Source organism: Chiroxiphia lanceolata, chromosome 1 (assembly GCF_009829145.1).
Source record: "Chiroxiphia lanceolata isolate bChiLan1 chromosome 1, bChiLan1.pri, whole genome shotgun sequence".
Taxonomy (NCBI): domain Eukaryota; kingdom Metazoa; phylum Chordata; class Aves; order Passeriformes; family Pipridae; genus Chiroxiphia; species Chiroxiphia lanceolata.
Window position 1 is genome coordinate 95,378,969 of NC_045637.1, and position 16,110 is coordinate 95,395,078.

At 42.9% G+C, this 16,110-nt stretch overlaps 1 protein-coding gene across 1 annotated transcript; it reads left to right on the forward strand.

Moving 5' to 3' along the window:
* The first annotated feature begins 10 nt into the window (after positions 1-10).
* MRS2 (magnesium transporter MRS2) lies at positions 11-15,940 on the forward strand. The gene is made up of 11 exons (XM_032684475.1): positions 11-203; positions 4,895-4,968; positions 5,794-5,830; positions 6,444-6,556; positions 6,983-7,156; positions 7,826-7,956; positions 8,653-8,769; positions 11,417-11,569; positions 12,608-12,725; positions 13,456-13,569; positions 14,597-15,940. Exons 1-11 carry the CDS (start codon positions 11-13, stop codon positions 14,702-14,704), a joined length of 1,332 nt encoding a protein of 443 aa, XP_032540366.1. The 3' UTR covers positions 14,705-15,940.
* Positions 15,941-16,110: the final 170 nt, after the last annotated feature.

A 16,110-nucleotide genomic window follows, 5' to 3' on the forward strand; every position in this document is an offset into this window, starting at 1 on the left:
GCCCAGGCACATGGGCACACCTCCCGGGAAGCAGAGGAGGGCTCACAGCACCCCCGGGGCCCGGGCACAGCTCTGCTCGGCCTGTCAAGAGCGGCTCCTCCCAGGCAACCAGCGCTCGCTGCTCGGGGCGCCTGAGGAGGTGAACGCGGAGAACGCCAACCCAGGCGGGAAAACACGGCGTGGAAACCGACCCGGCGCGGCAGGTACACGGACTGCCGGGGACCCGCGGCCTCCCAGGGTCTTTATCCTCCGGTGCTGCCGCCACGGAAAGCGCTACCACTCTAGTTCCCTGGGGAAACTTTATCCCGCGTGTGACCCGGGGCCAGCGGGGGAAGAAGGGCGAGGGGGCGGCGTGCCCAGAGACAGGCAGAGGGGCGCGGTGCGACGGGGGCAGAGGGAGCGGGACCACGAGATCGAGGGAGGGAGGGAAATACCGGCTCTGCCTCCTTCTCCCCGAGCGCCGCCCGTCCCCTACAAGGGAAGGGCCGGCGGCCGAGCCGCCCTGAGCGGGGAACCGGCGGCAGCGGGGAAACGCCGAGCCGGCCCATCGCTTCCACTGGATTTTGGCGCACCGTGGGTGCAAGAAGCCGTAAAACGTGAGAGAAACTAAAACAGAAGATGCCTTACATTCAAACATAACTCCTTTAACAACCTCTTTCCTCCGATGATAGTCCAAAGTTCTAAGATTGGACTAGACCTTCCTACCTGGAGTTGTTTAGTGTACTGTAATGATTGTTCTTCCAAATGGGTTCTAACACGTGTGATGGAAGGAATTTTCTTTCCTTTTATCTTGCCTCCTTCGATGGGAAAATTACCCCCCCTGCTGTGAGTTACAACAGAGCAGTTAACCATTACAAAAAGAGCAATTTCAGGGTGAGGGAAGTCAAACACACTACTATTATTGGTTAACAGCGAAATTTCTCTGCTTGCTGCTGATTTCCTTCTAACTGATAAAGGGAAGAACCAAACATTTACTATCTTCGAATTAATACTGTTTAACATTGATCTATTGCTACCTGAAATTAAATTTTTGTTATTAAATATATGCTTCTGTGTAAAAAAGAAAAATGCTCATGACCTTCATACTGCATTGAAGCAGTGATATGTCAACTATCTGCTATTTTGTGCCAGATTCTACCACATTTGGTGATCTTAGGCCTAATTTGCAATCACTCAACATTTTTGACATAAGTATAAGACACTGAATATTTTACTCGTGCACCCACACTTGTGCTACTCCGAAATACTGTTGGTCTTTACCTATGGCCACAGCAGTTACAGTCACTTTATGGATTGCAATAAAATATCCCTGAAATGGTACCAGAGCACTGCTAGCCTTAAAACAGCCTAGAACTGGTGGACAAAATCTTTGTCTAAAACTGGGGGAATATTATGAATTCCTTGAAAAACTGCAATGCAGAATTTTGCCCATAGTTTAACCTTTGCATAGTTAAGAGCTGTACCTCTAAAGACCTCATCTTTCAAATCCAGCTGCTTGCATTTCTGCTCTCTACCCCTTTACTCATGCTGCAGTGGAATCTCATCATTTTCTTACCCTTAAGGCAACACCTTCAAATCCAGCCCCTGAAAGGCAACGTGACTGTCCAGCCCACCGCTGGACAGTGCCCACTATTTCACACCAGTCTTTTCAGAATGAAACATATTATTTTCTTCAGTAATAGGAACAAACCAAATCAAAACAGAGTGTTTCCAACACAGTACAAAGTCAGCACGTTTTCCATCTCACCTAAGTACACCCACTGCCCGAAAGCTAAGAAAAGGTCAGATACTTCAGCCCATGATAGCAGTGCCTTGATTCATGACAATCTGCTTGTCCTAGCCTTTCTAGGGTCTGACCTTTTATTCTTGCTATATTGTTTCAGTTTCTAAGCAATCTCCTATCACATTCTCAACAGTAAGGAGACAAGCTGCTGAATGCAGAGACACATAATCTCTTTATGATGGAGTGATGTCAGACCTCTCATCTTACACGAGGTTGGTGCATGACACCACGTCTGTCAGGTCGTGTGTCAGGATCCCCTGAGGTCACATAACAAGCACATGTTGGGGGATGTGTTTTGGATGGCAGTTCCATGACTAAGCCCATCTGTGCTGGAGCTGTCTTTGCATTTTGGCTAAATAAAGAACAGCCATCATGCCAGTTTGTGTCAGTGAGCTTCTTCAACAAACAGTACAGGAGCTTGACCCAGGGTTTTTTGGGGTTTTTTTTGTTTTGTTTTGTTTTGTTTTTATGAAATACAGCAAACCACTCCCAAAGGTTGGCACTGTAGGACAAACTGGATACCTGACATGTGCCTACAGCAGAAGCAACAAGCTGCTTGTTGGTATTTAGAGCTGCAATAACTAGATGGCAGTTCTAGATCTCCAGTTATCTTTTGTCAGCAGTAGTATAAAATCAGACATTCTGTCTGTGCTTCATAACTTGTCCCTGGCTGCCAGTTCACACCATGTGCTGCCTTCACCTCTAAAGACAGAGGTGATACTTGGTTATTGTCTGCCCTTCCAGATAGTTGCAATAGTGACTGATAATGCAGCTATAATGAGATACAACACCAATGCCTCCTGGTACACTGGTCTATTGTATCATACGTACTAGAGTTTGTATCAACATATATTCCGTGTGAAGTTATATCATCTTATTTCCAACACTTAGCAAGCCAGAACAACAGATGAGCAAAGGAAAACAAATAGATCAGTCCAGTAGCTTCTCCCTTTTTTATTGAGGGGTATGACATTGAGGGGTATGACAACTGTGTGAGCACATTCCTGCACATTCATTAAACGTAAATTTCTGGCAGATATCCTTCAGATGCTTCTCTAGCTTTTGCATTCTAACGTGAAGAACCAACATAGGCTGCCATGAGTTGCCAGCAATGGTATGCATTGGTTTCCTGCCCTCCTGAGGTGTTTTCTGTGCTGTCTGGTATTTCCAAATTTTAAGAATCTCTGACATCCAAGAGTCTTACATTAGTGTTGCACATACTGCCACCTGCTGAGATTAACCAAAACTAAAGCTAGAATACTCTAAGTGGATTTCAGCCTTTTCAGCCAACATTTGCAGACAGGCATGGTTACCCTGAAACCGAAAACCTCTGATGGCTTCAGTCAACACATACAGGGTATGTGTAACTACTGAGGAACTTTTTTATATAATTAATTCCTTGTGAGGTCATTCATCTTTGTGCAAGGTGTGCGTAAACCACCCTTCTAATTCTGTACATGTCAGTCCACTTTGGACAAAGGCTCATCTATGTATGTTAAGGTATGTATGTGCAAACAATAAGACAAATGCACAGGTGATGTGGTACAGGAACAGAGAGGACAGTGCTGGCCCTTGGGTGACTTAACTTTAATTTACAGCCCAGCTGAGAACAGTATTTGGCCCTGACACCCTTGTCTTCAAAACTCTGACCTGTGTTCCAGCCAGTGTTTAGACTTGCACCCTCCTCTTGGAGCAGCCACACTGTATGGATCATTTCATTAGCAGCGTAATCACTTCCTTTTTTATTTCCCTCCTAAGGATTAATGAGTGCTGTAAGTACACTCTGATAACGTGTCCCGCTGCAGGGCTTTGGATACAGGCTTTGCCTCCATGTCAATTTACACGGTTCAGCAGAACCAGCCAAAGGAAGGATATTCCTGCTACCTGCATTACCCTTTTGCTGCAGTTTAAAAGGAACATATAACAGCGGAAGCTATTAGTATGCTACTAATTAAACTTTTAGATCTCAACCAACTAGCTTGTCTTTATTTTAGATATAGAAGCAGGGCAAGGAAATTTAATTGCAAGACCGTTGCTGGGGGCAGAATTGTTCTGCACTTGAAAAAAAAAAAGAATGTTCTGCATTTGGAAAAAAACCCCACCGCATTTTACGAGTAAAATCTTCAGGAAGTGGCTGAATGCGGCAGGGAAAATCCCAGCCGCGGGAAGGAAAATCCCGGCTACAGCGAGGTGTGCTCGCGTTATCGAGGGCTGCTGGAGGTGGGATTTTAAGAACACTTGTGTCTTGGAAAGGAGTTATCCATTTAACTGAATCTTCAGTTTGGACCTACCTTATTAGAGGAGCTCAGGGGGTTCTTGGACTTTCCCCCCCCCCCTTTTTCACAAATCATCATGTACAAAATCCAGTTAATTTCAGTGGGGTTGAGCACAGGCTGAGTGAGGAGGTGGTTTCACAGATTTCACAGATCATGGTTTTGTGCACATATTAAACAACGGCTACGAACTTCCAGCGCGCCAGCAGACGGAACAGGATACTTCAGGTAAATACAGCAGCGGGTCGTCGGTACACGGCGCCCGTCACCGGCTCCGCCCCCCGCCGCCGATCCCGGAGCCGGCCCCGCTCCTCCCCGGCTGCGCAGCGGTGACCCGTCACCCCGCGGGCTCCGCCCTCGCCGCGGTTGCGCGCTGGGAGCGGAGCGGTGCGGGGCCGATGCTGCGGGGGGCCGCGTTGCTGCCCCGCGCCCTGGGCGGCGGCTGCTGCTGCGGGACCCGCGGCTGGGCGGGCGCGGCGGGCGGCGGGTCCCTCCCGCGGGCCGCCCCGGGGCTGCCGCCGGGCCGCGCCTGGGACAGGGAGCGGCCCGCGGCGGTGGCGGCGGTGCCGCCGGGCGCCCGCGGGCTGCGCTGGGCCGGTGAGCGGGCAGTGGGTCGGGTCGGGCACGGGGGAAGCAGAGCGGGAGTGGCCGCGCTGGGTGCGGTGCCGGGCCGTGCCCGCCCGCTGCTGGGGGATGTCGGGTTCGTCGGGGCCTTGTCGTGACCGGCGCTGCTCGACTCGTGTGCCCGTGCGCGGTGGCGGCGGCTGAGGGCAGGGCACCGCGCCGCGAAGGGGGAAGTGCGGTGTGCTGGGGGTAGAGCTGTCTTGTCTTCTTCCAGGTAAACTATGCCAACAGGCCCCCACAGAGACCTGCCAGGCCACCCTAGCCAGCGTATCTCCTGTTTTTGCAGTGGTAAGTACTTCCTGCAGGCATTTCCACCTGCGAGGGCACTTTGTGTGAGATTGCAAGATGATGGTGCTCTTTCCCTTCCTTCTTTTTTTCTTCTCTTTTTTTTTTTTTAAACTCTTAAAGCGTCGTAAAAGCAAATGAAGTTGTGTCTTGGAGAACACCCCGAGTTCTAAATTGCTGGTTTGAGGTACTCTGACGTGAGGACCAGTATCACAGTATCAATCAAGATGCTTTTCTAAGGTCCTTTTTCTAAGGTTCTTAATTGTGAAGGCAGGTCAGCTCTTGGAACTGCAGTCAGAAGCTGTCTTGTTAAAGATTGTTAAGGCTTGCTAATGCCTTTTAGAAATATTAGTCCTGTGTCTTGATACCTGCAATTCTAAGTAAACGTAGGATTTGATGAAAAACAAGCTCTATGGTTTTTTTTTTTAATTAAACTGAAAGCTGTTTGCCCCTTTATACCATGCTTTTACTTTTGGTCAGCCCTGAAGTGGTCAGGTAGTTGGACTCTGTGATCGCTATAGGTCTCTTCCAGCAGAAAGTCTATGCTGTTCTAAGACTGATCCTCTGTAAATCACCTCCTTAACAAGGTTTATGTAGGAACATGGTAATGCAGGTGACACTGGTGACAAACACAGTGAAATATATGGCCATTTGGTGCAATATTTTGCTTAATTGGGATGAACTGTGAATAGAGGGCATAAAAAGTTTGTTTCTCTTAATAAAGTGTTATCCATTGGCCTTCTAGGGAAGTGCAAATAACTTTAGAAATAGATTTCTTGTTTATAGTGGTTCTGTGAAAAAAATATTTTTTTTTTTCTATTCCTTCAGATGAAGTTTGACAAAGAGGGAAATACTACCTATTTTGGTAAGTTTTCATTGTAGTTTTGTTTGAGTTTTGTTTGCCTTTTTTCCTTGTCCAATATAGAAAAGCCCAATTGGGAATCTACATGGAGTAAAAAATTATGTTTTGGATACTTCACTGTGTTCATTTGGGATGTCGCAACATTTCCTCTGTTTTGCTGCCTCCTCTTGGGTCTTCATAGCATCTTTACTGTTAAAATTTTTGTGTACTTTTAAATAATATTTTAAAAATAATGTATTACCATCTCTCACAGGAAGGTAATTTTTGCTTTGTCTTTTCCCTTTTTGACCAGCATGCTACTTTCTTGGCCTTATCTTTCCCTTCCTGTAGAATTACACGTGCTTTCTCAGAAGAGTCACTCATTTCTGACATGAAATTAATTGTTGCGGCCAACTTTTTCACTTATATCTAGAATTTTTCTTTTTCCACTCAAGATACAGTCTTCCAAACTTTGTAGAAAATAACTTACGTTGAGGAGTCAATGGCAGGAATGTTTTAGAGATAGCACAGCTTTTTTTTTTTTTTTTGGTGAGACTTAGTAACGCACTAAAATATAATTTCAGAACATATATGCTTGTCCAATAAATGTCTTCTTCTAAAAATACTTTTATGATAGAAAAGAAGAAGACAGAATTGTACCAGGAATTGGGTCTTCAGGCACGAGATCTAAGATTTCAGCACGTAATGAGCATTGCAACTAGGAACAACAGAATCATCATGAGAATGGAGGTAATGGTTTCCCTCTAGCTGAGCGTAAACCCTGTCTTGCATTTTCATTTTCTTGCACAGTTCTTTTAATACCAGCTTCCTGTGACGTGCAGTCCAGCAGTAAATGTGTCTTTGGAGCTCTGTGTTGCAGTCAAGAGTACGAGTTTACCCACGGTACATATTAATGACCACTTTCCTGGTTGAGCACAGGAGAATCATCACAAACATTGTCACAGAAGTAAAGGCTTATGAGGAGCCCTTCTTAATCACTTGCACAGTGCTCTGTCTGAGACCATTTGTTGTTAGCATGAGATTCTGTTATTTTTGTGCCTGAAAAGACATCAGAAGAATGGTTTCATCAAAGCCCAAATATAAAATGTGCTACAGAGTTATGAGAAATTTTCAGAGAGTTTTTTTCAGATTCCTTACATGTACTTTCTTTTTCAGTTCTTGAAGGCTGTCATAACACCAGAGTTTCTGCTGATACTAGATTATAGTAATTTGAGTCTGGAACACTGGCTCCTCAGTCAACTAGCATCTCAGCTGGCTGGGGAAGGTCAGCTAGTTACATATTCTCTGCCCTTTGAATTCCGAGCCATAGAAGCAATCCTGCAGTACTGGGTGAGCTATCTCATTTTTATTTCAATTGTTTCGGAAGTTACTGTTTCATAGAAGGGACAGTATGATTTTATTCTTGTGTTAATATTTACACATACACATTTGTATATGTATTCTGCATTTCCTGTATGAGCTCTTTTTTGGTTTTGACTTTTGTTGCTTTAGTTCTTACAGTTTTGTGTGTATGTGTGTTTTCATTCCCTTCACAATAAAGTGCTAATTGGATATGATGGCTTCACCATGATTTGGACAATTAAAAAACAAGTCAGAGTTCCATTCTAGAGACGTGCTGTAGCTGAAATGGAAGTCACACAAAAGTGCTGAGGTTTTTGGCCTCTTGAGCACGAATCAGATGATGATTCCTAGCTGTCATGAAAAATCTGCGCTTGCTAATGCTAATATGACATTTCTAGACAATAGTGTATTAGCTTTATCAGCTTTATTGGTGTGGTTGTCACTGGGTTTCAGTTCACTTTTTATTAAATACTGTATTTTACACTGGGTTTGTCTTATAAAGTGGTATCCATATAGCAAGTATTTCCCAGGTATTGGAAAGCAGGTTGTGTTAACTACCTGTTATTGTAAATTCTGTGTTGAGAGACAGGAGTCAGTTGCCCAAGTCATTCTAAATGAATTGTTTTAATTCTTATGAAGGATCATGTTGTTATCTAGATCAGCAAACTGCAGGGGAGACTTAACACTTTGCAGCCTCAGATCCTTGAGACACTGGAAGCTCTAGTGGACCCCAAGCTTTTGTCTGTGGATAGGAGTAAACTGCACATTCTCCTGCAGAATGGCAAGAGGTAAATAAGATTAAGCTGTGAAGAGTCTAGAAGATGACAATAGAAAATGACATGCATTGAAATGTTAGAAAAATGGTATCTCATATTAATTTCCCAGGTTATTGTAAATGCTGGGTTGTGCATCTTGTTTGTAAGGGTAAGAATTTATATATGAAATACCTATTGATATAAGGGAAACGGGAAATATATTCTGAGTTATCAGAAGTACAGCTGTACTTCTCAAATAGCATCTGACAGAACAAAGTAATACCTAAGAGAACAAAATAACGTGAAAACATTCCCCATAACGTAAACCTTTGGAACTATGCTTTTTAACTATTGTATGTATAGTATGCTTCAAGATTAGTAGTACACTCGTCCTTCATGTATTAGCCTCTCTAAAAAGACAGTGCAAATATGCACTTGCTACATGCTCACAGAGTGCTTGTTTTTTCTGACTTACAAATATACCCAGAGAACACATCTGGATCCCTTTTAGTGTATGCCTGCACCTCACTGATCCCCAGACAGATCACTTGCACTGCTAAGTGTATGGTCTATAGAGAATCTTTTGAAGGAGCTTTTAGAACCCTGTAGGAAAGTCTTCCCTGGCCACTGCATCTGGTGAGGGTGCTGGCTGGCAAACTTGCTTAGAGATTACCTTCGTGCACTGGTGCAGGTGGGGATTACTTGACCTTTTGCCTGTTCTTTCTTCAGCTTGTCAGAACTGGAAACAGATCTTAAAGTTTTCAAAGAAACAATTCTGGAGATCTTAGATGAAGAAGAATTAATAGAAGAGCTCTGTCTATCTAAATGGACTGATCCACAAGTATTGTATGTATATTTCAAAACCACTTTTTTAATGGTGAATTTTGCTTAAGGGTAACTTGAACATTAAACTGCGTGTTCCCTGCTAAAAAGAAGAAAAAGACACTCTAGTTTTTTAAAGCCCCAGTACTTGCTATTTCAGAAATCATTGTATTTGACATTTTGGAGAGGAACTTCATTATTGCTCGTCATATTGTGCAGTTACAAATAGTTCTTGGCATAGCAGGCCAGCTCATCAGGTATGTAATGGGATGGGAGCAGGATGGCAGAAAAAGCAAATGTTGTTATTTTTCAATATGAATCAACACTTTCTGGGAGCATTTCCTCAGTTTCACCAAAAGAAAAATGAAAGAGGCTCTGAAAGCTTGTCTTGAATACATCAGACATCACACTTCCTTTACTAAGTGTTCTGAACACCTTGTTTGTAGCTTTTTGCTCACCAGCAGAACCTGAAGGAAAGAGGCCCTACACTCTCAGGTTTTGGTGAAAGATGGCATACACCAGCAGCAGCAGCAGCACTAGTCACTTAATAAAAACTAAAAAGCAGAAAGATATACATCAGATCCAAATATATTTGGGGCTTAATTCCATTTAAATCTGGGGCATACAGACATGTTTTATGTTTAAGCAGGTAACATAAACTACCTTTCAGGGTCCTTTGTGAAACTGCTGAATAATATTTTTGCCTAACTTCATTGCATGTGGGTGTTAATACTGTTCACACATTATCATGGCTTTGAAATCAGGAGATAGTTTCTTGCCCTGCAGAGCTTAGTCTGAATGTGCAGCAGAAACTCAGAATTCCAGAAGTGGGACATGGTTTGCATTTCTAATGCATCTGCTGGAGCAGTGTTGTGGGCGTTCTGAATTCCAGCTGCTCCTGAGCCAGCAGCTGGTCTTTGTCCTGGTTTTGCTCACAGCCTTTCTTTGGACTTAATGCAGTCTGCTGGCAAATCTCTTTGTTGCCTCATGGCAACTGTGTGTAGGGGATATCTAGGAAAGATCCCAGTGTCACCTTATACTCTCGTGTCAGGAGAAACCTGCAGTCATCCCTTCTTTCAGACGCTGTTGCACAAGGGTAGGAGAGGTTGTGTGAGGAGTGTTGGAGCTGTGCTGCAGGATGCAGTGAGGCAGTCTGTACACAAGGCACACTAGGAAGCAGCAGCCCTGACAGCATGTTTGCAGGCAGGCTGGCAGTGTGTGGACAGCTTTTTTTGCTCCTGGATTGATGCAAAGGATATGTGGTATTTGATGGACTTGGGAAGCCCAAGCAGAAGTTAGTTGGCACATATGCCCAGTTAGCCATATAGGTGTCGTCAGAGGTCTTTTGCAGGAGGAATGGTGAGCTGAGCCCAGAAAGACAGGATAAGGCAGACCTCTTATCTTTTTGGGAAGGAACAGCAGACCGTGGAAAACTCATGAGGCAGATGGAGGCTAGTTAATGAAAGCACATCCAGTGGCAGTTACTTTTGCATCTTTATGGCTTTTTGCCCCCTTTGTGTATCAGAGGAGCTGATATAAATGTAAAGATATTCATCAAATAAGACCTTGAGCTGAATCTGTAATACAGCAGATAATGCTCTAAGGCTTTCAAGTCTGCAGCTCCTCTCATTTCCATGCAATGAAAACCTCAAGGTCTGGAGGGCTTTCAAATCAGCTTAGCCCTATTAGAGAGAAACTATGGGCTCTGCTGAAGGTCCTCAGGGAGCTTAGGTGGGTTGATTCATAAGCCATACTGCTTATTTTCTTGTAAAACCATTTCAGAGAGGTTCCTTTAACAGTCAGTAATGCCTTGAGGATATTCTTAAAAAACTTCAGTCTCTAGAGAAATGAGATCATACCACAGAAGAGAAAATTATGAAGAATCTTTCTGGCTTTCCTGCTGATTTCCAAGCTCCTGTGGATCTCAGGTGCCTCAGGTTTCATCTACACAATGCCTGTTTCAGAGGAAGGCCACTGCACCAGCAGTAGCACTGTGAAGTAAGATGAAAGTCCCTTGGACAGATTTCTCTCAGGAGAGGAGGATCTTTCATTTGATGGTCGCTCTTTGGCTGCTTCATGCTCCCAATATGCTTTGCAGTAATTGCTGTGTATAGCTCAAATGCCTTACAGCTAAACTATTGTAATACACACCTAAACCATCTCCATCACTGTGTAATTGTTTGTGTATTGACTCTTGGTTATGTTTTATTCTTGGAGTTTTTGACTGCACTGTTACAAGCTCCCACCACTTGAGGGCACCAAGAAGTTAAGCATCTCCTGTCAAAATTGTTAGCACTTTGTAACTTAATAACATAAACATTTATAGTAATATAAACTTTATAAATAATATAAAATTTACATAACTTTCTAACTTTGTAATATCTGAAAAACTAAGATTTGTGGCGGTGTGCATGCCTTGATGCATAGCAGATGCTAACTGCTCTACTCAGAATAATTGACTGCCTATGCTGAGCTGCTGATAAATAAAAAAATATCCCTTTTATTTTATGCTGTTGGAATTGATGGAATTTTCTCACAAAAAGATTGGATTTTGAGGTCTAGTGTCTAACAGCAGTCTTGTTCCCCACAACTCTTATGTGCCTTAACACATCTGTAATACACTTGTATACAATATGTAGCTAACCAGAAAAATATAAATTGTTGCTCACAGTGAGGAGAGTATGTCTGGGATTGACCATGCAGAGGAAATGGAGCTACTGTTGGAGAATTACTACAGGCAAGCAGAAGATCTTGCAAATGAAGCTCGTGAACTCAGAGTACTGATTGACGACTCAGAAAGCATCATCTTTATCAACCTGGACAGGTTAGGTGCCTGACCTGTTGGATTGCCAAAAGCTGAGCAGAATTGAATGCTACCTAGACTTTCTCAAATCTGCTTACAAGGGAACTTGGAGAATTTTGCCTTCATGAGGGTTTGAATGGATTTGCAGTCACAGCTCTGTGCTGCATGTCTCTTACCAGTGAACTGGATAAAGCAAACTAAGCATCAGTTTTCCCTAGCAGTAGAAACCCAGCTTCTCTTAGATCCTTCTGGGGAGCTGTTCAATACAGGAAATGTCTGCAGATTTAGAGGCATATTAAAATTCTGTTCAGAAAAGATTACTAGCTAGAGTCTGGCTAGGCCACTCAGGTGTTCATTGAAAGCTACATTATTACTCTGTGGAGTGATACAAGAATTAATAACTTGTGAGTAAGTATTTCCATTCTCTCTGTATGCTACATTTTTCACTACTAGTCAGATTTCTTACTGAAAAATAATTGTAGCTTGCATTTGCAAGGACTCTGTCTTTGAGGTTGGTGTTTAATATTCTTTCTCCTCTTTACTGAGCAGTTATCTGTAGAAGCAATTAGTGGATGCTGTATCAGGAAACAACAGAAATCTTTTTTGTGGAGATTTGAATATGGAATTCTCCCAAAGAGGCTCAGGTTTATAGCCTGCAGCATTTACCAACTACTTTTTTGTAAAGTGTATTAATTTGCAAGTTAACAATAAATTTTTGTTTCTTCTGAATATGGGCATATAAGTTTAGTGGTGAGAGGACACAAACTTCAGCAGAAATTTACTGTTACTCTGTGTATATACACCTCTGAGAAGTGAGAGATGCTGGCAAGTCTAATGATGATTAGGTAGAACCTGCTGCCTTAGAGGTATCCTGATGTAGCAATGTCAAAACAGTAGCCTCTTTGTACTGTTGTTTCATGATCTTTGTCATTGGGTTGCCTAATTCCAGCATGACTTCTCTTTCACTATTTTATTTTAGTGCATGCTGTATGGAATTTGAGAATTTAGGCAGCAGATCAATTCATGGGTTCCCCTTACAGATGTTTCTCCCTTCTTTAGCCACCGTAATGTGATGATGAGGCTGAACTTGCAGCTGACTATGGGGACTTTCTCTGTCTCTCTCTTTGGCCTCATAGGAGTTGCATTTGGTATGAACTTGGAGTCATCTCTTGAAGAGGTAAGGAATGAGTGCTGTTTTGAGCATGAAATGTGGGCCCTGCTCTTATAGTGTATTTTAAATTTGGTACACCTTCGTTCTTTCCACAGACAAAGCTCCAGTGATTCATGTGTTCATGAAGTCACTTTTTGTAAGCAAATGACTGCATGGCTAACTGCACAGTATTGTAGCCTTTTTTCCACATCCATGGAAAAGTAATGGGAAGGTTAATTTTTGATTGTATGAGGATTGACTATAAAGTAGTATTAAGGTTTCTTTAATGATCAACTGTTCTGAAAAGGCCAGCTTTGTCTTCCAGATCCAAGGGTATCTGGCAAGCAGCCAGGGCATTTTCAGCAGACCAGAGGAAATACTCTGCTCTCAATACATGTTTATACCTAAACTAGGGAGGAGGGGGTACAAACTGCGGGGTACAGTTTCAAAACTGCAAGTGCCAGCTTTAAAACAAAGCAAATGAAGCAAAGACTTCTTCCTTTTCAAATCAATTAAATATAAGAGTTGAATTTTCAAACTTTCTGATGAAGGAAAACTGCATGGGACAGTAACAGAGTACAGTATAGTGATTCCTAAACAGCTCTTTTCCCAAGGTGGGGCTTGGCTGTTGGTGGTAGGGAGTTTACCACTTTCTCCTATAAAGGAGGAGAACACTGGTGGGGAGTAGAGATTATCATTGGGTCATCCCTTTTGTGAAGAGATGGTTGCATGACTAATGGGACCATTCTGTCAGTAGGACCCCAGGATATTTTGGCTGGTGACGGGGATTATGTTTCTGGGAAGTGGTCTGATATGGCGACGCTTACTTTCCTTCCTTGGGCGGCACCTAGAACCTCCACTACCTCCTCACGTATGTATGGCTGGCCAGGGTTTCTGTCTCACACTCTGCATGTACAGTCCATTTCTAAAGGAGGAAATAAGCTGTTCTAGAGGAGTAGGCCACAAAGCATGGAGGAATTCAACTCGGGGCTTGGTCTTTGACAGAGAAAGTGCTCCTAGCTGGATTGAATGAGGTGGGAAGCCCCAGCAGTGGCCAGAAGTGAAGCTGCAGGCTGTTCTTGAGACATGCTGTATTTACTTTCACCTGGCAGCCCAAGGAAAGCTGAGGCTCATGGCAGAAGCAGCCCTCATTTGCCTTCTCAGCTGCCACACCAGTCTGTTCACAGGAAGGCACATAACAAATGCTGCCCTTGTCCTCCCACCCACATCCTAATTATGGATCTATAGTCCCTGCCATGTAAAAGTCTAAAGGAGGATGAGGACAAGTGCTAGCTGTAACATCTCTCTTGAGAGCAATGCCAGACTCTCAGTCTGAGGTTTGTGATAGCTCCTCGCATGCATGCCAGCTATCTTTGTCATTGATGCTGATGGTAGCAAGCTGTACGAAGATTTCCAAGGAGATCCATCTTTAGTTTAGCATGTATGAGTCCATTTCCCTGTTGACTACCCTTTCGTGGACTCCTGGAATTGTATTGTCTGCCTCTGGTGTGCACTCTAATATTTATAGTGGAAGTATTAATGGATTCAAAAGTTAAGTTGCTACAACTGACAAAAGAAGGGAGACTTGGATAAACTTCCCTTCTTACCTCTCCTCCTTTGTCACTAAGAGGCAAATCGAAATAGTTTGTTGTGGATTGTTGACTATGGCTGCAATTAACTGAATTATCCATATGTGTTGTTCAAAACCAAGTCCAGCACATTCTGACTTTGGGTTGAAGAAATGTGCTGGAAGGGATTAGGAAGGGAGAAGCCAGAGACACTGTTCTGAAAATAAGGGGAAAAAAAATCAGAGTTTGAGCCTCTGTGAAGCTTTATTTCCTTCTGCTGCATATAGATCAGCTTCTCGTGTAGTCACAGGCTATTTTGTTCTTGCTTAGGTTTCTGCAGTTTTGAAAAAATCCCAACCATCAGCTGGAAGAGTGGAGATAAAGAACAGCCTTAAAGCAGAAACATTTGGGCTGAGCAGAACATTACCAAACCAATAGGAACATAAGGAATTAAGAGACTTCTGTTGTTACAGGGTGGACTTTGGACACTTTCCTTGCACTTGTTCTTCCTTACTGAAAAATACAAGAATTTCTAAACTTACTAATTTAAAATATATTTTGTGCCAAAAAAAGTACAGTGAGATTTTTAATTCTTACACATGACAGGAGAGGAATACCAGGGAAAACAGCAACATGCTTTACACAGTAGTCTAATCTCCACTCCATGTGCGTTCCACTAGTTTTCTGTATCACATACATATTTTTTGGGCATTCTCATTTTATGTGTTTCCGTCAAATACTTCTTTGCTTAATGGCCCTTCTTACAGAGAACAGAATTTTTTGCTTAAAGGATGACAGCAGTCAGCATTCATCAAGTATTCTGGGTTCTGAGCTGCAGATTAAGGAATCAGACTTCAAATGTCAAAGAAAAATCCACCCCAAGAGTGGATTTTTAAGGCCCTGTTTAATTGCAGAGAACAGATTTTCCAAAGCAAAAAGCATACCTGCATCTTTTGTGAAGCATGACTACTGAATTGGCAGCAACCAGAAATAATAGTTTCCCTTATTTTACATGAGCAATAACAGGCTTTGAAATGTAGCTACATATCTGGTTATTCCCTAACAATTAATTTAGGCCCCAAACATGCAGTTTTAGGAAAAGGGAAAGCAGACTTAGGGATAATGCCCACTTGTGTTTGCCACCTGATAGTATTTCAACCATGCATTGATACAGCTGCAGTTTAACAACTCCTCCTGTTGTCACAAGGACTGATTCAAATTCTGCTAAAAATCAACAGATGGGTTGTTAGTTTCTGCTAACTGGGCTATGCTCTCTCTCTTCTCTCCAAGACAAATGATGGACTAGCCTGCACCACAGTAAGTAGCCAGGTTAGTAAAGGGTGTGGAAGCCTGTGATGGACTGAAGGAAGGAATAGAAGCCTTATGCCCACTGTTTGTGTTTTTTCTTAGCACTTCTCTCTGAGGGCATAGTTCTCCACTGGTTTCTCTCAGTCCATAGAGGGAGCATGAAATCCTTTTAAAGGAAGTAATAAACTGCCCATTTCTTGTTTAGGTTTTTTTAACCTTGCTGTAACAGTGAGCAGCTCCTTAGGTGCCACCAGATAAGTCACTGTACTGGCAGGAGTTGGAAAAACAATAACTGAAGCTGTGAACATTTTTACTTGGGATTAATGAGTCAAAGATGAAAATAAAAAGGTACATAAAGTTGTGCAAGCCTGTGATGCTAGTTTGATTAAAATCGGTTTTATGTAATTATTTTCAAACAGTTCTTTCTCTGTATGTGACTTTCAACTACAGATGCAAAAGGCACAAGGAGGTGAGAAAGTTAATGGGGTTTGTAATGTTTTTGAGTTTTTTAGCTGAATTTTTTTGCAGTCTTTTGG